Consider the following 24,017-nt stretch of genomic DNA (forward strand, 5'->3'; position numbering starts at 1 on the left):
CTGTTCAAAACTCATAAATCGATAGAGAGTAAAAAACAAATCCGGGTTACAAACTAAAATTGAGGAAAACGCATCAAATATGAGATGAGAACAACGACACAATAGAAACACAACAGTGCACAATATTAAAATGTATCTCACACAGAAACGAACTATGATATAATAATTGCCACTTTCCTGACTTTAGTAACCTGTCAATTCATAATTATGACTCTATCAATGATAATCAATGTCAACACTTAATAGCGTACTACTGTGCTAGTGATATCCCCAAAGAGTAAACCCAGTAGTTGAAATTGTTTGAAATATTTTCATTCTAAAGGATGCTAGGTCAACTCTTCAAAACGTAAGTGTGTGTCTCGTTTGATTTTTATAAATATCAAATATACCGAGATGAGAGAAAAACCTTGATTTAATTGTGAGTATCAGTTATATCTTTATTTGTTTCCGCTTCAGATGAACATAATGGTTCGTTCTGGTGGCTTCCTTTGTTCATTTTTTTTAATTTTATCAATTGTTTTTCCCTCAGTATTAAAGATCGAATGCATACGTGATCAACTAAGGTTGAATTATTGACTAAGAAACGTAACCAATCTGTTTTGATTTTTTTCTAAAAGGTAAAAGCACACAAATTCTGAACTCCGAGGAAAATTCAAAATTGAAAGTCCCTTAAACCTGTTCTTCATAGAAATAATTTTGATCTTTGGATTATTGTTTAGTCCCTATCATAATGTAGTATCTTATTTCGAGCCCTTGAAATCAGTAACTCTTTAAGATCTTAAAGATATCTAGAAAAATGTTTAAACCTTTGATCTGACTTTAAACCGAACTATAGATTTAAGAAGATGTGGAATGAATGCAAATGAGACAACTCTCTCACCAAAGACACGACTTGTAAAAGTAAACCATTATAAGTCAAAGTACGGTCTTCAACACGGAGCCTTTGCTGACACCGAAAATCAGGCTATGTTTATTATGTAAACATTTAGCAAAACGACTCAATAGTATTGCTGTCAACGTCAATTCTTAAATGAAAACAAAATAGAAAAAAGAAATTAACATCTGCAAAGATATTCACAAATTCAGGCATCCAACTAAACATATCATCCTTGATTAATTACTGTTTTTCAGAACAAATAATTCTATTCATCACTGATGGGATCTCTTCGTCTGGGAATAACCCGGTTCAAGTTATCAGCAATGAGAATTCGAAATATGGAAATAAAATTGCAATTTTTACTTATCTCCTTGGGCAAGGTAAAAGCTTTTTTCTGTGTCATATAACTATTTTCAAACTATAATTCATCGGATACCAAAAGTCTCATCAGTGGAGCTGGAATAAAAGAAAAGAAAAAAGGGGGCCAAATAAAGTACGAAGTTGAATAGCATCGAGGACATTCCAAATATTTTGTCATATACAGCTCAGGTAATGTATTCCTGGGGTAGAAAAGCTGTGTATTTCAATAAATTTTGTAAACAGTTAATTTTAAATTATAACCATTTTAATGATAATTCATGTCAAAACAGAACTGCTGAATACAAGGCAGGAAACGAACAAATTTATCACAATCATGTATCTGACAAACTTTAATACAATTATATTTAAAAACGACAAGCGTATGAAGACGTTAAAGTTAATGCCAGTCGTAAAATATGTATCTTATGTCATGTTGAAATATCCCTCTTTTTCTAAAGCAATTAAAGTGATTTATGCCATAATTGAACAATAACATACAGTCACATGTTTGAATGGACGAATAATCGTTTTTGAATAACGTTAGTTTTGTGGTCCCTAGCAAGTGATTGAAACAAAAATACTATCGGACTCCATTTCAATTTCATTTAATTGTGCAAGACATGTCAGTAAACTGTTGACTTTAAAAATTTAATAATATATCTCTTCAGATGGAAGTGCAAAGACACTGTTACAAAGTATGGCGAATCAGGATCTACACAATGCTTCTTATGGAAAGAAACCGGTAAGTTTACATATGTTCATTAAAGCATACCTTTCTGAACAGTGCTGAAACTGCCGATATTCTATTTTCTACAATTTTTCCAATCAAAGAACGTTATCTGTATTGTAAGTTAATTGCTCTTAGTTCTAGGTTGGGTTTATTTTTTGTCAATTAAGTGGCTTTCGAAAAAAAGGTTTTCGAAATCAACACATTTCAAGTAGTTTAAAAAGAATTATTGAATGGAATTTGAATTTAATGGCAGAAGTAAACTTTCATTAGTTTAGTGATTGCAGAACCTGCTGAATTTGCTTGTATGTGTGAACGTTATTCGATAACGTCAAGAACGATAACTCGTGGCGTAACGTCATTCGGTATCGTATTGCATTCAATATTTAACAGTCAGTTCGTTTTATCACACATCTTTACATATAGGGGTATTATGAAGATAACATGAAATGTTGTAATAACCTTTATTTATTTACCTTTTCTTTGTATTTTCAGATTGGACGCTTCGAATATTTTGACCAAGACAACCAGAAATTTTTTCCAACTAAATTGGCTACATTTTATGTGCATCTACCAACAGGAAGCCAAGCAGGCCAATCAACATATACTGTACCGTATGTGGATCCCTTCTCGGGAGTAGGTATGTATACTTGCATGATAATTGACACCTTAAAAATGACGCTGCACTATATAGTTATGACTGAAAAACGAATACGTTGTCTCGAAACATTAGTTCGTCTGGTTTGCCAATGGATTCCTGTAATGTTTTGAAAAACTAAGGATTTTCTTATCCCAGGTATAGATTACCTTAGCCGTATTTGGCACATTTTTTTGGAAATTTGGATCATCAATGCTCTTCAACCTTGTACTTGTTTGGCTTTATAAATATAATACAAAACGCGCGTCTGGCGTACTAAATTATAATTATGGTACCTTTGATAACTTTTCCTATACAGAAATACCATTAAGAACTTTCGATGCACACAAAGAAATGTTAAGCACTCACTTTTCCCTTGTTTTATGAGTTCTGTTCTGAAGAAAAACGGTATAAATATTCGATTCTCAAGATTTCATATTTTTAAAAATTCCGATTAGTGTTTTAAAATAGCTTATGATAGATTAAAAAATTTGAAATTATACCTAGAGATATGAAAAGTCACCTTTTCGGTTAGTTGACAGTAATGATGTATGCATTATCATAATTTTACAGCATGCTTTTTCATTTGTGTACAGTTCAGCCTTTTCCATGGTCATTAGCATATTAACATAGTACAATCAGATTCGTACAAAACCCCAAATGTGCAATTTAAGAAACGATGTTATATGAATTAATGAATTTCGAACAGCGGTATACTACTGTTGCCTTTATTCATATAAATGAAAATGATTTCGACATTCTGATTTGTCAAGATGTGATTATTTATGATAATATTTTAGACTGGTACCTGTATGTAGGAAGGGATTCTTTGTGTCTTCTCCTTAGAAGAGAGTCGAAAATAAACTGACAATGTCATGGCTAAAAATAAATTAATCAAAACACAACTCAACATAGAAAAGTAAAATTTGAAAAACACAACCTAGAAAAATACAATCTGATAAGCACAATGCACCTCCCTACCCCATCCGCAAACAATGGGTTTGATCTTAAATCTTAACTTAAATTTAATTTTAAATTTAAATGATGTCCCCTAGTGATATCTTTGTAACTGTATGAATACAACGTCACACAATATATCTGATTTGATCACCTTTACGTTTTTAGGGTTAATTACATCATTATGTCGACGTGTGCAGATGTCGATTGGATTGCACGGAGTAATGTGCACCGATGTGAAAATAAGTAAACTTTTGACTGAAATTGAGTACTTCTCAGAGGACGAATTTACCTATGCGTTTATGATAGATGGTACCGGGAGAACACTTATGCATCCTTTGTTACCAAATGCAGCATTTGTGAAATCTACAGAAGACCCTGTTTTAGTAGATATTGGTGTGTTCGAACGAGGAGATGCTGCCAAATCAGTCATTGAATCAATGAAAAGGTATACTATGTTGTTACGTTATCTTTTTCATTGCATTATTTTAGTTAAATAAATGTGCAGTCTTTGTGTTTCAGAAGTAAAAAGGAAGAAAGAAAATGTGCAATCGGATGTCTTGCATTGAACAGTAAAGCCAAGCCAAATATGTCCACGACTTTATAATATGGAACACATCTACAGTACTATCATCTGTGAAAGTGATATTAAATAATGGTCAACCAACTTTTGATGGTGTCCATAAAATTTATGAGTGGATGTTCATATCCATCTTAAGTCCACTAAGTAAATTTCAAAGACACTGGTGTGTTATGTTTGGAATATTGGTCTGCTTAATCGTATATTCGATGATTTCCGTGATATATGTTTATTCGAGCGATATGACTCATCGGAGATATCATGCCTATGCTTTGGTACGTCAGTTGCTCGAAACAGAAACTGTGGTATCAAAGAACCAAATGTTTTAACTTTCAAATGTATCAAAACACATAATGTTTGCAAATTTATGAACTGTTCAAACGGAAGTTTTCTTTATTTTAGCGGAGGCACTGGATCCAAATCGTTTACGAAGTTCTTCACCAAACCACGTGGTAAACTGGTTAATGATGGTAGTAGTGATACCAGTCGTCAAGCACATTTCTTTTGGGGTTCGGTACGGGTTTATATACATTTAAATATAACTAGTCATTCCCCAAACGTATTAAATTAAGAAACAATATTCTCAATTGTACCAGTTACTGAAAGAATCTGCTCTATTTTAACGATAAACCATCATTTTACCGAACCCTGCCTCTTTTTAGTTACATGCACAGTACCAATGGTTCTGCACACGATGAACATTACGAATACAGAGTCCAAATATTAGAAAACTGAAAAATTGATTCAAACGTTGAAAATTTGAAAATAGCAATAAACAAAGGGTAAAGTCATTCTCGGACACAATGAGGCAACACAAAACCAAACGTCATTAAGAGGTTAATTTTCATTTTTAGCCATGGCGTTGTCAGTTTGTTTTAGATTTATGAGTTTGATTGTCCCTTTGGTATCTTTCGTCCCTCTTTTAATACATTAAAGGTCATGATGATATTTACATTGTCAAATCATACGATTTAAAAGACAGTTTAGATTGATATATCTAATTTGTAATGATGCAGTATGAATTGAGAGCATATGCCGTTTTGAAATATTAGATAATGTTTCTTCAAAGTTGTGATTCACTAGTAATTCTTAAAGTTTTACCAGAAGTAGTCAATAGAGAATCAAGCAAAATGCGAAAAAAGATATAACAATAATTTTGAACTCCAAAATGTGAATTCTATAAAAACTGACAAAATAAAATAAAACGTAATCAACCAACGGATCCAGTGGAAAACCATATTGTTGCCTTGAACAGACATCTTCTTATGACAAATACACAATGTTGAATGCTATATTTTTGACATTCTTATCTATCATGTCTGTTTGTTTTGTTCACTCATCGCTGTCAATATAATGGAATTTGATGAGACTGCTATTCAAGTGAGAGTTTTAGCTAACTATTTGTTAGGTTTTATCAATCACATTCTACATGATAAAATGCTTGTACCAAGTTACGAATATGGCAGTTGTTATTCATATGTTTGATGTTTGAGATTTTGATTTTGCCATTTGATTAAGGACTTTCAGTATTTTTTGTGATTTTAATTTTTATACTGCGTAATTATACGTCATCATTGTATAAAAAATGTATAACCATACTTATACTAATGTACATTTGTTGTAAATTGCAGATACTGAAGAGTAACTTTTCTGTGTGTGTTGTTTTTGTAAACGAATCGTACGCAGAAATTTCTGAATCCAAACTTCCGAGTGACACAAATATAGACATGGTTTTTATGTACCATAATCGGAGTTTGCTTACTGATAACTTTCCTGATTGTAAATTCTACAAGAGGCGTGTAACATTAGGTAGGTGGGTTTAAAAATGAACCGGAAAGTCTAGTTACAAAGGCAATTTTAGGTTAAAGGGGACGGAAACAAGGGATAAAAGATATAGATTGAAAAGTAAAATCACAAAAAACTGAATTCCGAGGGAAATTCAAAAAGGAAATTCCCTAACTATATAACAATTATCATATAACTGACTTGGTACATGCATTTTCGTATGTAGAAAATGTTGGATTAAACCTGGTCTGATTCCTAGCTAGCTAAACCTATCACTTGTATGACAGTTGTATTCCATTATACTGACAACGATGTGTGAAAAAAAAACCAACATATCACTATTCAAAATGACATAATAGGTAAAAATGTAAAAAAAAAAAGAACACATAGTGTTACATTTCGTACATCAGATATTATTTTCGGCGAATTATAAACGTTTCTAGAAAACCTTTCATAAGATGTTTTAATGAATATCTAGTAACCGAATCTCCAATGAAAAATAATGTGAACCATTTTAAAATATTTCAAACAGATATAATCAGAAGAGTCTATTTCATTTATTAGCACCGGCTTGATTTTACTGCTCTTGAACTGTTCGCCCGATAAGGATTATCAGTAGATAAAAGTCAGTTATTCGGTACTGACATAATTTAAAACATATATTTTATTATGATTTTTCGATGATAAAAGATGAAAATAAACTTTCATCGAAAGTTATCAAAAATAATCCAAATCGTTTTTATTAATAATTTAGAATCTTATTAATACACCATGTATCCTACTCCCTCAACTAAAGTTGGCTTTAAAACCAAATGCTAAGTTCTTTTTTGTCATAAAATTCCTAACGTTGAATCATATTTACGTTTCAAATGTTAAGATTTGGGTATTCCTAATGAAGGAAAATCGCTTTGGTATAAGAGGTGTATAAAGTGCCAATTTCACTTATTTATTTGTTCATTTTCAGTATTGTAACTATCAATCAAGAAACAAAATGATACATGTACTAAACCTATGCAGATGTTTGTGAAGATTACAAATCTTTACATGGAATTGCATAGTCTATGGCAAATTCAGTTTAAGTGAATTATCATATTTCCATATTATTTCCCCTTTTTACTCTGATGTTAAAACGTTAAAAATTATTAATGTTTTGATGAGATTAAATTAAGACCGTTTAATCATTTTTGTTTCAGATCGTAGTTGTGTAAAGTTTTCACAGGCTGCCTTTGAAAACCCTTTTCAATATTTAGACCGTGATGAGACCGCGGAAGATGTCAGTAAATACCAAGGTTTTCTAACAAAGAAGAACGAGATTAATCCTGGGTTCAAGGTTAATTGAATTCAAAGTTAAACATATCAAAGAATTGTAAAATAAAATCCACTACTTATCTACGAATCATAACCTTTCATGAATTGGTACCTTTATTCATTTGATCCTTTACATGGATTGGTAAAAAAAAGTAATTTAAAAGAAACAAGTATTTTGTATTTTTTTAAAACAGTCTCAATGCAGTTCATCACTTATTTTTTTAATTTGAATACTCATCGATTACAAATATCTCAACATTAGTTGATTGTAAGATAAGAACTATACCGACTGTGTATTGCTGTTGTATAAGCCAAAATGGTGGTATACAGTTAATCGATCTTTACAATATATAGGTAGACACATCTGAACTTTCATTATTTTTTCTATTTTTTAAATTAACGTAGTCAACACTTCGATCATCTGTGTGGGCTACATATAAAGCTGAAGAATTTTGGAAAAGTAATAAGGCGAGGTATGTGGCATGGAGATACATTGCAACAAAAGCAGGGCTGATCAGGATTTATCCTGGAGTAAATCTACTGAAATCATATGATCATGAAAAACGAGGCTGGTAAGCATTAAGATAAAGGAAAATAATCACGGCGAAATGTACTGTCGACAGGCAGACTGATCTGCAAAGTAAATCAAAGTGAAAAATAAGAAATATAATCATTAAAAATCTTTTTAAGGTGGTATGGGTGTCTTCCTCCATCTTGGTTTGTAAAAAACAGAGAATCAAAGGTCCAGATTTTCCATCAAATTAGCAAAATTGGATGCAGGAATGCAGATGTTTAATATACATTTTCATTTAAAAGTACCAATTTATAAGAATATACCTTCTAAATATTGATATTTTTGCAAATGTATATTATTTTTGGTTGTTTTTATTTTTTTTTTTAAATTGGCATTTTAAGGGGAGGTAACTATAAAAAAGTGCATTTTCTGAAGGATTCTGTATGGAATTTTCCTATTTTGTATTTTAGCCGGAAAAAACGTACGGTGACCCTATCTTTTCTTTTGATATTCTCAAAGCAGTGTCTGAAAGCTATCTTTTCCTGAAGTATTTAACAATTCTATCATTTTGTTTAGTTTCTAATCACAAAATGGTGTTTTTTTTCCTGTATAATCTATACAAAATGTGTCATTTTGTCCCGTCCTGTAGCTTGAGAAAATGCGCGGTGACCTATCATTTTTATTATATTTTTCAACATGTATCAATAGATACAACGTGTTGGCAAAGTATGAACAAATTCTATCATTTTTATTTTAGACTCCCATACCACCTTAAATCAGATATTTATTATATTCAATACAATCTTTAACACCACTATAATGTGGGGTGAAAGAGAGGCGAAATATACCAGAGTGACATTCAAATTCATAAGACGAAAATAAACTGACAACGCCATGGCTAAAACAGATAGAGACCAACAGACTAACAAAAAAACACAAACACCAACATAGAAAACTTAAGACTGATCAACAAGAATACGTTACCTATTTAAGACAAAATAAAGAACAACAATAAAAATCGACTAGACTTGGTGCATAATATTTGATAGATAAGAATCTTTTTATAAATTATCAGTGTACAAAATTTTGAATTTTTGAAATACTGAGGCTTTTTTACCTCAGGCATAGATTACATTTGCTGTATCTGGCAAAACATTTAGAAATTTTGGTCCTCAATGCTCTTAAACTTCGTACTTTATTTGGCTTTTTCAACTTTTTTGGATTCGAGCGTCACTGATGAGTCTGGCGTATATACAAAATTTAGTCCTGGTATCTATGATGTGTTTATTTTTATGATAATGATTGTATTCTACTACAGATAGCCTGTTTCATTTTCTTGCACTGGAATTTACCTTTGAATTCAGTTTGTGATTCTTCTTAAAATAAGAATAGTAAAAAGAAATTGGACATATAAACATATCTCTGTTATGCAGACCTTTTGCATACAGTCGATGCACGATTTCAGACCTCTATTCAAATTTCTCTTAATTCATGACCTCAATATATGTCATGCCAAAAATACAATGTCAAACATTCATCTTGCAGGTGGAGACAGGCGATGGCACACCCAGGGTCTATGTTCGTGACCACACCGTACGTTGATGCCTGGGGATCAGGAATAGTTCTAACATTTGTACATACGATACAAAAAAAAGGGTGATTATTCTATCAAATGAAATGGTCAATGTTTTTTAAAAGATCCCAACAATATAATGTGCAATAATGTATTATTTTTTTTTCGCTAGCATCAAAATTTAAAGTTGCATCAGAACGAGGATGTTGTTAGATTTTTAAAATAACAAAATAGGGAATTACAACCTTCATTTTCATAGCATGATTTCAAAATTGTAACAAAGATAAGTAAGCAGTGTTTATAATGTGTGTGCATAACACTCTTTCAGAACAGAACAGACATCTTAATTTTACTTTGTGTACTCTCAAGGCTTGACCCATTTAGATTTAATGAGGTCGAAACAAATGTAAACAGTGCATTGAATAGAATTGAGAATGGAAATGGGGAATGTGTCAAAGAGACAACACCCGAGTCATAGAGCACACAACACCCGAAGGCCACCGCACCCAGATGCGTCCCTTAGCTAGCCCCTAAACAAATATGTATACTAGTTCAGTGATAATGGACGTCATACTAAACTCCGAATTTTACACAAGAAACTAAAATTAAAAATGATACAAGTCTAACAAAGGCCAGAAAACACACACATTTCTCTCGCTAAAATCTTATACGTTGTTCCAACAACAACAAGTGTTATGTGTCAATCAAAACGCCCCGAGGAGCAGTACACCATACACGTGTTAAATACACGAGCGAATCGTACAAGTTGAGATAAATAAACACCATCAGATGGTGACAAGGGAACGACACCATCTAAAAACGGATAATTAACGATAAGAAATAAAGAATAATCTCATCATGAATTTTTGTATTAAGCTTCCCGTTAATGATATAGATATCAAGATCGAGGAAAGGACAGTTGTCATTGTTAGTGTTAGCTTTAATCAACGTAAGTTCAGCATGATTTTTGTCTTTAGTTTAAATACTGAAGTCTTCATTACTGAGAACCAATATATCATCCAAATATCTAAAAGTATTGTTAAATTTTTGCATCAGATATTGTTTCGATAGGTCTTTGCTGATTTTAGTCATAAAGTGTAACTCATAACAATACAAAAACAGGTCCGCAATAAATGATACACAGTAAGTACCCATTGGAATTCCGATAACTTGACGAAAGACGGGATCTCCAAGGCGAACAGAAATGTAATCAAGTAAACATTCAAGGGCAGATATAGTATCAAAGCATGTCTAATTGACATAGTTCTTTTATTTGTTGCTCCTAACAAATTACATAAAAGTGTGTGAACATATGTATTCTCATTCCGACTTTTTAAGGCTTTTTTCTACCATCGTAGGATAAAATTTACCAATATAGATTCTATCACTGCAACAAATATGTTACGCTATTGCTCCACTCAAGAGAGTGAGTGGAGAAATATCGTAATACGGAGTTATAATGGTGGAATCTGTTAATGATTTGATTGTTACATGTATCCTTGCTTTTCAAAGATTTGCGTACAGTTGTGGTCTTTATAAGTGACGTCATCAGGTATTGTCCCTTTTATCAGGACGTCACAAAAGAAAATTCTACAGAAACCATCAAAATTTAACGTCATGATAAAATTTCGACCAATCATTTGCTGAGAACAGATATTTTACTAGTGATGAGAAATATTCTTCTCACACCGCGCAAGAAATGCGAAGATAGCACAAAAATAGTTTTAAAAAAATATGATTTTCTAACCGTTAAATTATTGTCATAGTACTGTGGATTAATTTATTTTCGCGGGTACCAATTTTCTGGGATTGAGGAAAACAAGGATATAAGTGGATATTTAGTTTGGTGGTTTATTTGCAAAGTCAGCATACATTCCTTTAGAAGAATTTGTTCCTCCTGTAACCACAAATTCTATGGAAATTAGCATCCAACGAATATATATGAATCCACGGTAAATCTATCACGTCTGGTTTTGTTTTGTATTCATATTTATAACATTTGTTTACTTTAACTTATAGATTCCATTGAATATTGTCAATGGTTGTATATAATTTGGATCGTTTCCTATTTGAAAAAAACACACAAATACCAAGTTTGGAATGTGACAACAAATTTGCAACTTTACTTTTAACTAATATCTGCTTGATCTGTACTACACCTGCTTTTTTCTTTGTCTATAAACTGGAATGGTAATTAAATATAACATGAAGTCTGGAAAAGATGAATTAATTATCTATGGTTTATTTTACTTTTAGTTCGAATATAGTAACTGCTGCGTCAGCTGCAGATTTTCCATTGGAATACTTTAATTGGTTCATTACTAGTGTTTATCCATCCTGTGGCAGTAACAGGTAAGCAAAATTTCCATGGGCAACATTCAATTGGTTCATAACAAGTATGTTCTATCCTTTGGCGATAATAGGTTAGCAATATTTTGCATTCGAATTTTTTTATTGGTTCATAATTAGTGTGTATCCATCATATGCTAATTACAGGTAAGGACAATTTTCCATGGGAATATTTTAATTGTTTCATTGCCTGTGTTCATCTGTCCTGTCGCAAGTAGGCAAGACTTTTCATTGCAATGTTTTTGTTGGTTCATTACATGTGTGTATCTTGTCATATGGCGATAACAGGTAAGCCAAATTTTCAATGAGAATATTTTAATTGGTTCAGTTCCTGAGTGTTTCATACTGTTGCGATAACAGATATTTTAATCGGTTCATTTCCTGAGTGTTTCATACTGTTGCGATAACAAACATTTTAATTGGTTCATTTCCTGAGTGTTTCATACTGTCGCGATAACAAATCTTTTAGTTGGTTCATTTCCTGAGTGTTTCATACTGTCGCGATAACAGATATTTTAATTGGTTCATTTCCTGAGTGTTTCATACTGTCGCGATAACAAATCTTTTAGTTGGTTCATTTCCTGAGTGTTTCATACTGTCGCTATAACAGATATTTTAATTGGTTCATTTCCTGAGTGTTTCATACTGTCGCGATAACAGATATTTTAATTGGTTCATTTCCTGAGTGTTTCATACTGTCGCGATAACAAATCTTTTAGTTGGTTCATTTCCTGAGTGTTTCATACTGTCGCGATAACAGATATTTTAATTGGTTCATTTCCTAAATGTGTTTCATACTGTCGCGATAACAGATATTTTAATAGGTTCATAACTACATGAACTAGTGAAAATCAATCCTTAGCGATGACATGTTAGCAAGATTTTCCATTTCAAAGTTTTGTTTCATTATTACATGTATCAGTGTGTATTTTTGTTTTCTCTCTTTCGCTGCTGGAATTTTATAACATTAAAATGGAAGTATTTCAATTAAAAAGTAAAATCACAAAAATACAGAACTCGGAGAAAAAATCTAATCGGAAAGTCCATAATCACATGGCAAAATCAAATGTCAAAACACATCAAATACGTACTATGGACAAGAACTTTCATATTCCTGACTTGCATTGGTACAGGCATTTTTATAGCGCTAAACCTCTTCCTTTGATGACAGTCTTATAAAAATCCGTCATATTTACAATGATGCGTGAACCAAACAGGCATAACAAACAAAAAATAGTCAAAATATGAGTACATCAGTCATCATTGTGTAACAATTTTAAAAGGCACAGTTTCATTTCTTTTATCATAAAGCATTATCAACCAACCCATCAAATTATGGCGAAATTCTTTGCTTTTCTACTCCTAGAAAAATATTGCGTTATACAGATTTGACTCATTTATTTGGTATGTTCGTAATATTGTGTTTATGAAAATATGTGATTTTGTTTTCATCTAACATTGTTGAAATCTTTCCACTCATTTAGACAATTCTTTTTCTTAGTGACGGCTACAGTTGCATTATAATAGATGACAGTGGATTTGTTGTAATGCACCCAAGACTCAAAGAGACATCTGATGAAAATGCATTTAAGGAACCCAATCATATCACTGTAGAGGTTTGCTGACAATAAAATTTGATTAATATGTTTTTCAAAACAATATTTCAGTTTCATTTTAATTCTGTCGTCCTTTCCATATGTTCATTTATTGTTACCAAACTATGTCATGTTACTGCTTAGAATTTGTGTGTTTGATCAAATTGTTCATCCTTTAATCACACCTTATCTCACTTAACCAAATAAAAAAACATATATGCTTCCTTTCTTGTTTTTGTTCGGTATACACAACTTATTTACTGAACATCCGTATACTACCGCCGTTAAAATTGCATGAATTGAATCACCACACCTGCAGAAAGAACGTTGTCAAATTGCATTAATGTAATCACGAAACCTGCAGATAGAACGTCGTTAAATAACATTAATTTAATCATGAAACCAACAGAAAGAACTACGTTTCATTGCATTTATTTAATCACGAAACCTGCAAAAAGAACGTTGCGTCGTTAAATTACATTAATAAATCACGAAACCTCGTTTAATTCGTCCTTTGTGTTTCTTTGATACATAATGACGTGGCTCTATTATTAGAAGAAATACACACTAAGCATATAGACATGCAGCAAATAGAGCAAGGTAAACTTCAAATGTACATATCTCTACCTGTTTGACATTTACATTCTGACGTCAAGCGCGCGATTGTACGTTTCGGATTTAATGTTTTTATCCTCTATGGATGGATTTAACATAAAAAAAAAAATTAAAGATAAAAAAAAGCAATAAATGAGGTTGTTAAATTTGATATGGGCCTTTTTGTGCTACTTTGTTAAATATTGGTTTGTTTTTATTGTTTTTAAGATAATAACACAAAACCCGCAGAAAGAACGTTGTTAAACTGCATTAATTGAATTACGAGAACTGCAGTAGGGATACAATACTCACTTTACTGTTTCAAACAACATTCTGCAACTTTGAAATACAAACCAATTAAATAATGTTTTGAAACACTAAAATTTTGGAATTAATTATAGTCAATTCTTTAATTAAGAGCAGTGAATGATAGTTACAGATATCAAACATGAATGATAAATAAATGCGAGGAAGACCCCATACTATAAGTTATATTGTTCGCTACTGATCCCCTACGGATCCATAGAGGGTTAGAAAAATCCATAGGGGGTGAGGCCGGAGGCCAAGTCCCCTATGAATTTTATTCACCCTCTATGGATCCGTAGGGGGTCAGTAGTTAACCGTATAACGAATTTATCGCACGCTAGACTTTTTCTGCTGCGTTTTGTTGAAAACAAACAACAAAACACAACAACGTTAATAGATGACGTCACCATTAACGCGTCATGAACCCCCTATGAAATTTACTAACCCCCTACGGTCTCATAAGGGGTCTCCACGAGACAGCGTTAAACCAATCACAACGTGATATTTTACCCGCGGTGCGATAATTTGTTATAGAGGGACAATAAGTATCAGCAAATTCATTATTCAACTAACGGGGTATATAATAATTGTAGGAACCTGAAATTGCAAATGTATTACGCAGTCAAGGAGTGTTAAATCCAAAATCATGCCAAGATTATTCTACGAATAAAGAACTGACATCCTATAGGGTTAGTATTATATATTCGGAACATCACTGCTAGAAAGTATGTGAAATAACGCGTACAACATTTATGAGACGTCAGGGGTAAGAATTGTCCATTTAATATATTTGATAAACCATTTTGATACAATTATGAGGCAATATGTGTAGTACATAAACATTAAATTACTTATAAGGATGACCTTTCTGAAATTTTAATGGATTTTAATGTTTATACTTTAATGATAGAATTACATATTATCAACTGTCATTAAATCTATTTTTTTCTCTACGTTTCAAAAGACCACATACGTAAGCGTTCCTTTATATAATATAAAATGGTTTATTTAAATATTTTGCATGTAGTCCATTTGTACAGCAGATACATTAAACACATTGTTGCCTGATTGTATAACATTAGTTGTTGTTAAAATTAATTTGAAAAGGTTAATATTATTTATTTAATGTGAAATTACCAACAATAACGTCCAGCAGACAAGACTTTGCAAACAAAAATGAAACTGATTTGGTAGAGTTAATTCTGTTTATCATAGGAGAAGGTACCAGCATGAACGTGTAGTGGAATATACTTTTCCAACAAAGATCAAACTAATTTATGAGAGACAATTATATTGATTAAATGTGACGTTACCAGCAATAACATGTAACGGAATATACTTTGACAACACTCAAAACACTAATGTATGAAAGTCAATTGTAATTATTAAAGGTAAAACGTCTAACAATAACGTTTAGAGGACAAGACTTTGCCAACACAGATAAAACTAATTCAATCAGTCAATTTCATTTATTAAAGGTGACGTTACCAACAATAATGTCGAGCGGACTAGACTTTGCCAAAACAAGCAACACGTTTGAGTTGAGGCCTATAACTGAAACTAATCTGTTTATCATCAGAAAAAAGTCCAAGCCAAATGTACCGCTAACTTGTACTTGTGTAAGTGTGCACTAGTTAATCATGTTGTTTTTAATATTTCATAGAATACCACTTTGCCATTGTTATAACGTCATCAAGTTCATTTACTTTTTAAAATGTCGCAGAAATAGAATTACTAACTTATATGTTTTCTGTGTTTGCATTGATATCGTAAAATGTCTTACATCCTCGATGTAATGACCTGAACCGAAATCCCTAATGTTGTGTTGACATTATTTATCTTTGATACGGTCTCTTTTTATGTATATCAGTATGATCGTGATGATTATTGTGCACTTTCTAAAGACTTCGTTGTTATTTTATGGAAAATAGTGGCTTAATTAGTTACCAGGATTCTCATTTAGTACGCCAGACGAGCGTTTCGTCTACATAAGACTCATCAGTGACCCTCATATCAAAATATTTATAAAGCCAAACAATACCAAAGTTGAAGAGCATTAAATGTCAAACATTATATAACATACATTCAGTACCGGAGTTAATACCCTTTCTTTAAAAAAAAATGCAAAATAGATAAAATAAAAAATGAAATAGCTGATCATTTGATAATTTTAACTCGATGCTGATGACACATCCCTTTTTCATACAATTAATAGCCCTTGCACAATTGAGGATGTCTTAAACAGCGATTTAGAACGAATCTCAGCAAGATTGGCTTAAAAATGTTAATCCTTATAAGACAAAGGCTTTGCTGTTCTCATATAATACTTCCCCAGATGATATTAAAATAGAATTTCAAATTCCAGCAGTAGAATTTGTCTTTCTTCATAAACACTTAGGAATAACTTTTGATTCCAATGGTAAAATCCATACACATATAGAAAACATTTTCTAAATTATGCTAGCACAAGATTAAATGTTCTTAGAAAATTGAAAGATTATTGAATAGAAATTATATTGCTCGTATATACCTAATATCAATAAGACTCATTATGGAATATGCAAACTGTGGATTCATTAATTTTCGTGAGTACGAACTTTCGTGAACTGAAGAAAACTTGCGTTTTCGTGGATATTTTATTTCATGGTTAAGCCAAAGACTACCTATATTCCTTTAGACAATTTGTTATTCGTGGAACATCAGAATTCGTGGATCCTGGGTTACCACGGAATCCACGAATAATGATCTCTAGCGATTACTAAAGAATCCTCAGTATGAGTTATGGGATTGTTGTATTTAACAAAACTCCGACAATTTAGAACATGTTCAGTTGGAAGCAGAAAAATAAGTGACTTGGTTGCCCGTGTTCGCTAGTCGGGAAGCTATATATTTTGAAATAGGCTGGTAATTGCTAGTGGACATAAGAAAGTCCAGACAGCTCAATTTGTTCTATTCTTATATGATGGGACCACCCCAGATTATCTCTGCTATTTTATGCCCCTTCTTGTTGGCCAAATATCGAATTGTGATTTGCGAAACAGTAGTAATTATATATACTAGAGATAATCAGAAAATCCTTTTTTCTGTCTACTACTATTGAATGAAATAGCATAAAACCTACGTCCAGAAATATAAATCTATTTAAACGAAAGATGAAGTCTGTTCAATCATAAATTAGAATTTCATAAAGATTGAGTACACTCAATTAAAATTCTAAATTATACCTCAACTATTCATGCAAGTCCAGTTCTATACAGTTTTATAAATTATTCCATGTTATATTGCATTTTTAGGTGGTTTTTTTTTGTAGTTTATATTGCATTCCTACTAGGTTGTTAGTCGTTATCTTATATACTTTGTGTTTATATGTTATAGGGAGAGGACGTCATTAATGTTGGTTTAACTTGTGTCCAGTCCCTTTTGCTACTTTTGCAAATAAAAAAAGCAAAACAAATATTCAGTTAAAAGTGTCATCATACATATCTGAATTCGCTGATCAACTCCTTATAGGGAGTATTGCCCTATGATGAAGATTGTTTCAATTTGTTAAAGTGTTTGCCTATCATCTTAAAAACTATAACAGATAGATAAAAACTTTCAAATGCTTTTAATTAATGATCAATAAGATCATCACATAGGTCAACATCGCGAAATTCGTCGGCTGACTCATTATATGAGTCGATATGAGTCGATTACCTTCAACTATAAAGATTATTATCAATTTTGCGATTCTTGAAATTCAATTGAGATAAGGAGACATTAACAAGGGGAAACAATACTAAAAGTCTGTTTATATGTTTGAAACTCGACGATTGTTTGAACCAATTTTGATTTGTTAATCTCTTTTAAATGTCGGCTTCAGTAGACATATTTTAATTATAGGATGACTCTAAGTCCCCAGATGTTGTGGAATGTAAAAGCAACTGTAACTGTTTGTGTCATAAACCTATCATCTACGATGTTTGTGCCAACTCATATAGTACAGAGTAAGTACCACTGAAGCTGTTTATGTCATAAATAAAGCAACAGTAGTATACCGCTGTTGAAAAAACATAAATCGATTGAGAGAAAACGAATCTGGGTTACAAACTAAACCAGAGGGAAACAAAAACATATCATCTTTACTGTGTCTAATGGGGAGTGTGGTTGATTTTCATATGATACAGTCACAATCTTTCAATCAGTTTAATAAAAGTCTGGAGCTTGCATGTCAGGAACTGTTAGTTGTCTTTTGTTAGTTTATGTTGACCATCGTCATGTTGCTAAGTTTGTTACCTATTCCAACGTTGACTAGAGGTATAGCGGAGAATTGATCATGAGATCTCACAAAACATATTCTATCCCGCTCCTATATTTTGCATTGTACCAATTCCCAGGAACCTCTAGGCTTTGTAAGTCAAATTTAACTTTTGGACATTTGCACGTTTCGGAGTTTATTATGTCTATTTCGTTTAACTAGTACATGCATATTATATTGTTGTGGGGCCAGCTTGAGCCACCTTCGGGTGTGTTATATTTCGCTGCGTTGAAGACCTCTTACGGTCGTGGGTTGTTTGCTGCTTTATGGTCGGGTTTTTGTCTCTTTGGTACATTCTCTACTCCATCTATAATGCTTGTACTATAAAATATAAAACATAAAACAAAGACTCACCTCAACAACACAAAAACAAAAAATAATCAAAAATCAGCTCACGTGTTTCAACATTAATCAACTATAAATACACTGTCAAATTTCAAGGAATTGCCAAAATGTTTACCTCATTTTACTATTGACTTCCTAATATCAAAAGATTCTTTAAAAGACACAAAACAAAATACATGCAAACAACCGTATATATCTTATGCTTCCCATGAATCAAAAATAATTCACTAAAAGGGATGTTATCTTTAAAAAAAATATGCTTATTTGACAATTGAGTTAACGGTGAAATGATCTTTCTGCAGAATAAATTTTTCTATATTTAGATCTGCCCCTTTCCCATGCAGTGCGAGGCTACCTGATACATCAGGAGTAAGTGAACCTGATGTTACAGATGGACTGGGAGCATGCTATATTCCGACCTGTCATCTCAAATCAGGAGACCAGTAGGTTTACCTTCATTTTATTTCAATATAAGATATAAATACAATAATTACAAGAAAAGAATATACTTATGTTGTGTTTTGTGTACTATTTTTTGTCTACTTTTCTTTTTCTTTTTAAGCCTTTGCGTTGTCAGTTTCTTTTCGATTGATGAGCTTGAATGTCACTCTGCTATCTTTCTACCCTTTTCAAGTATTTTAGTAAAATTTTATTTGGACTATTTTGTATAAATATTGATTTAACATAGGAATCTATAACATATGCATAAGATCACATAGATTCATATCTAATAAATGTTATGGCAGGTAACCAATAAAGACGTAAGATAATATCTATTTTATTTTATTTTTTGTTAATAGAGACCTAGTCTAAAAATTTATAGAAACATTCTGAAACACAAATAAACCGTATTATAAAGATCATAGGCTTTTTGATGTATTTTATTATGAATAATACAAGTATAATTTTATAAACACAATCACCATAAGAATTCAGAAACAAGCAACACATGCTTATATTAATCTGTCTCCATATGCTTTTTCCGAAAATTCTCAAATATTAATCCAAATATTGCCGCAGTAGGAAATATTTGTGGATTTCTCAGTTATAATTGTCTTGTTTAAAATTTTATTTTAGAGATTGTTTTAGCGAGGCTGAGTGTAGCTGGTGTAAATATACGGACACAAGTCAACAGATAGAAACGCCATGTTGTAGATTAAAGGAGGAATGCACTTTCGGAAAAACTAAATCATCAACAAGAGATACTTGTGGTACGTTAATAAAATCGAAAAACGTAAAATAGATATAAAAAAAAACTCCAAGGAAAATTAATAACGGAAAGTCCGAAATCAAATGGCAAAATCAAAAGCTCAAACCCATCAAACGAATGGATAACAACTGTCATATTCTTTACAAAAAGGAAATGTAAATGTAAAGCAATGCATATGTATGAATTATGGATAAATAAGAAAACATGTTTATCAAAGTATATCTAGGGTCATTATCCCCCCTCCCGATGAAGGAAGATTACACGCACAAATATACGTGGAGTGAATAAGGGCAACAGTATGATACCGCTGTTTAAAGTCACAATTCGATTCAGATATAACAACCTAAAATTGCGGGAAACAGTATAATGATTCGTGTGTGCAACTTTTATTCTACACATGCAATGACGAATCTAAATGTACGAGGATATGTTACGTTCGTGTTGTTTATTCTTCAGTTTTCTATGTTGTGTCATGTGTACTATTGTTTGTCTGTTTGTCTTTTTCATTTTTAGCCATGGCGTTGTCAGTTTATTTTAGATTTATGAGTTTGACTGTCCCTTTGGTATCTTTCGTCCCTCTTTTACAAACATATATTATTGAATAAGGACAATGCTTTAGAACCCTTCTATCATTTGATTCCATGTCATCTGGATAGGTCGAGTATTGCTTAGGATAATTGTTTAATTTGAACAAATACAAAGTTTAATACATGAATGGAGATGACGCTTTATAAATATATCGGATTATTTAACATGTTTAACTGACAGTTCGGGTTATTTCATTGCAACCTATTAAATAGGTAATTTTATGTGTGAGCATCTGTCACCGAGCAACCTTAACAAGGAGAAATTTTGATCGAAAAGTTAATCAATTATATAAAATCGTTATTTTTTTTTCAGCACCACTACCAGCTACTCCAGGTGGCTCTGATAAATCGTCAGGGGGCGCTGATACAAGTACAATTGGAGGTATAATTGGTGGATCAATAGTGTTTGGTATCCTACTCACGCTCATTATAATATTTGGAAGAAAGTATTTCCGATCGAAATATCCAAATGACGATGTAGATCCTTATTTAGATGCTGTTCCAGGTCATGAACTTAGACAATACACAGAAAAAGAGGAATTAAGTAGTGCTGAATCACTACCTCCACCCTACAAGATGCAACCTGAAGTTAATCAAAACTTTTATTGTGACTCGGCTTCTTAACAAAACATTTAGATATAGACAAATATTACTAAAAATTATTTGAAAAATATAAAAAAAAATACCCTTGTATATTATATTAAAAATTTAACAAGAGTGCACACACTGAAATGTCTCGCCTTCTTTACTAATCATTGATATTATGTTGATACTCCTAAATATAAAGCTTTATTACGACTGTCACATAAACTTAACAGGAATCATGAAAATGAGGTCAAGGTCAGTTGAACCATATGCCAGGCAGACATGTACAGCTAACAATGCTTCCATACAACAAATATAGTTGACCTATTGCTTATAGTTTAAGAAAAGAGACCAAAACACAAAAACTTAAAACTGAGCAATGAACCGTGAAAACCAGGTCAAGGTCAAATAATACCTGCACGACTGACATATAGATCATAAAATATTTCCATACACCAAATATATAGTTGACCTATGACATATAGTATTAGATAAAAAGACCAAAACTCAAAAACTTAACTTTGACCACTGAACCATGAAAATGAGGTCAAGGTCAGATGACATCTACCCGCTAGACATGTACACCTTACAATCATTCCATACAACAAATATAGTAAACCTATTGCATAAAGTATGAGAAAAACAGACCAAAACACAAAAACTTAACTATAACCACTGAACCATGAAAATTAGGTCAAGGTCAGATGACATCTGCCCGCTAGACATGTACACCTTACAACCATTCCATACAACAAATATAGTAAACCTATTGCATAAAGTATGAGAAAAACAGACCAAAACACAAAAACTTAACTATAACCACTGAACCATGAAAATGGGGTCAAGGTCAGATGACACCTGCCAGTTGGACATGTACACCTTACAGTCCTTCCATACACCGAATATACTAGACCTATTGCTTATAGTATCTGAGATATGGACTTGACCACCAAAACTTAACCTTGTTCACTGATCCATGAAATGAAGTCGAGGTCAAGTGAAAACTGTCTGACGGGCATGAGGACCTTGCAAGGTACGCACATACTAAATATAGTTATCCTATTACTTACAGTAAGAGAGAATTTAACATTACAAAAAATCTGAACTTTTTTTCAAGTGGTCACTGAACCATGAAAATGAGGTCAAGGACAATGGACATGTGACTGACGGAAACTTCGTAACATGAGGCATCTTTATACAAAATATGAAGCATCCAGGTCTTCCACCTTCTAAAATATATAGCTTTTAAGAAGTGAGCTAACACCGCCGCCGCCGTATCACTATCCCTATGTCGAGCTTTCTGCAACAAAAGTTGCAGGCTCGACAAAAATGATTAGAAGGATTGTTTGCTAAAGACTGGAACACATTACTATTCTTTTTTACGTTTTAATGACCCTAATCATCAGGTGTCAGAATATTTCTATTTCTATTTTCCTTTTCAGTTTGCTTTTAATCATAGACATCCAAGATTTGATAGCCAATTAGTCGGGAAAAACGTTATTACCTGACTTGGTTTGCTTTTTAAGAAATGTCTTTATTAAGATGGGTGCGAAATAGTATGCTTTTAATAAATTTCTATACGTGAGCTCTCTTTTAAAGAATAAACACTATTAAAACTGCAAGGTTTTTTTTGTTTATCCATTTACTCCTGGGTATAATCATTTTGATAATTGTATTGTAGTAAAAAGACTACTTACGTTTAAATCTCTGATAACCGCGTCTTACGCACCCACAGTGAAATTTACCAATAAGAAGGAACCAAGGGACATAAATTTTGACGCAAGAAAAATGAAAAGTAAAATTACAAAAATACTGAGCTCAGAGGAAAATTAAAAAAATTAAGTATAAGTTCATATGAATAGATTCCATTGACTTGGTTAGAAAAATCGTCATTATGCTCATTGAAGTTATAGGTATAGATATTCAGAACTCTGTTTTCTATGGTTTCAATTACATTGAACCTTCGAGTCATTTGTTACTTTTGAAATTCGATTTGTAAGGATCCATTTTAACTTGAATAATGTTACTTTAGTGCAAACATGTAATTTGAGATGTCTTGAAGATTAAACAACGCAACCTAAACAGTTTGCATATGACTTTTGATAAATTTTATTCTGTGAAATGACTTAATTAAAATAATAGTTAAGAAGTATCCTTATAACATCTTATAACAAAATATAGGTCTTTAAATTAGACTGCTGCATATATCTTAATAAAACATATATTATTGAAATGCTCAAGAATATATATGAAACAGTATTCCTTTAATGGAATTGGAATGTAAATGGAATTACCTGCCTTACACTGCTTTTAAATTGTCTAAATTGTCCTTTAACCAGAAAAACCCTTGTTTTCCCCCCTTTTTGTCCCTTATTGCTAAATGAATTGAGCCATAACCTTCTATAACCATACTTTTGTAGCATGGAAACTTGTTATATAATATTAAAGAGATTTATAGGCTTACAAATCTCTTTAATATTATATCACAAGTTTTGGACTGGAAACTACAAAAATGTTATTTGGGCCCCTTTAATTCCTGAACCTTTGGGACCATAACCCCCAAAAACAATCCCAACCTTCCTTTTATGGTTATTGAAATTGTGTTAAAATTTTATTGATTTCTATTCACTTATACTAAAGTTATTATCCGGAAACAATGTGTCTTCAGACGACAACAACAATATATCAAAATACAAGGCAAAATTTTTTTAGCGGTCGTATTAAAATCCATGGATATTTCTTTTATCCTGCAGTAAAACCCATGACAGCAAGTAGCGTCCATTTATCAGGGCAACATGTATAAATTTAAAGAAAGTCCAGTCAACACAAGA

The 24,017-nt window shown here is 32.1% G+C and overlaps 1 protein-coding gene across 1 annotated transcript in view; it reads left to right on the forward strand.

The window, feature by feature from the left end:
- LOC139527425 (VWFA and cache domain-containing protein 1-like) overlaps positions 1-21,322 on the forward strand; it is a 35,105-nt gene extending 13,783 nt beyond the window's left edge. The window contains exons 8-24 of the mRNA XM_071322884.1: positions 1,132-1,257; positions 1,906-1,979; positions 2,460-2,604; positions 3,727-4,006; positions 4,541-4,652; positions 5,770-5,947; positions 7,117-7,253; positions 7,637-7,803; positions 9,291-9,401; positions 11,575-11,670; positions 13,169-13,283; positions 14,756-14,851; positions 15,641-15,781; positions 18,045-18,148; positions 19,128-19,247; positions 19,882-20,015; positions 20,915-21,322. Of these exons, the coding sequence (XP_071178985.1) occupies positions 1,132-1,257; positions 1,906-1,979; positions 2,460-2,604; positions 3,727-4,006; positions 4,541-4,652; positions 5,770-5,947; positions 7,117-7,253; positions 7,637-7,803; positions 9,291-9,401; positions 11,575-11,670; positions 13,169-13,283; positions 14,756-14,851; positions 15,641-15,781; positions 18,045-18,148; positions 19,128-19,247; positions 19,882-20,015; positions 20,915-21,225 (2,447 nt within the window). The 3' untranslated portion in view covers positions 21,226-21,322. The remainder of the gene's footprint in view (positions 1-1,131; positions 1,258-1,905; positions 1,980-2,459; positions 2,605-3,726; positions 4,007-4,540; positions 4,653-5,769; positions 5,948-7,116; positions 7,254-7,636; positions 7,804-9,290; positions 9,402-11,574; positions 11,671-13,168; positions 13,284-14,755; positions 14,852-15,640; positions 15,782-18,044; positions 18,149-19,127; positions 19,248-19,881; positions 20,016-20,914) is intronic.
- The last annotated feature ends 2,695 nt before the right edge of the window (positions 21,323-24,017 follow it).

This window comes from Mytilus edulis, chromosome 6, assembly GCF_963676685.1.
Source record: "Mytilus edulis chromosome 6, xbMytEdul2.2, whole genome shotgun sequence".
In the NCBI taxonomy this organism is placed as follows: Eukaryota; Metazoa; Mollusca; class Bivalvia; order Mytilida; family Mytilidae; genus Mytilus; species Mytilus edulis.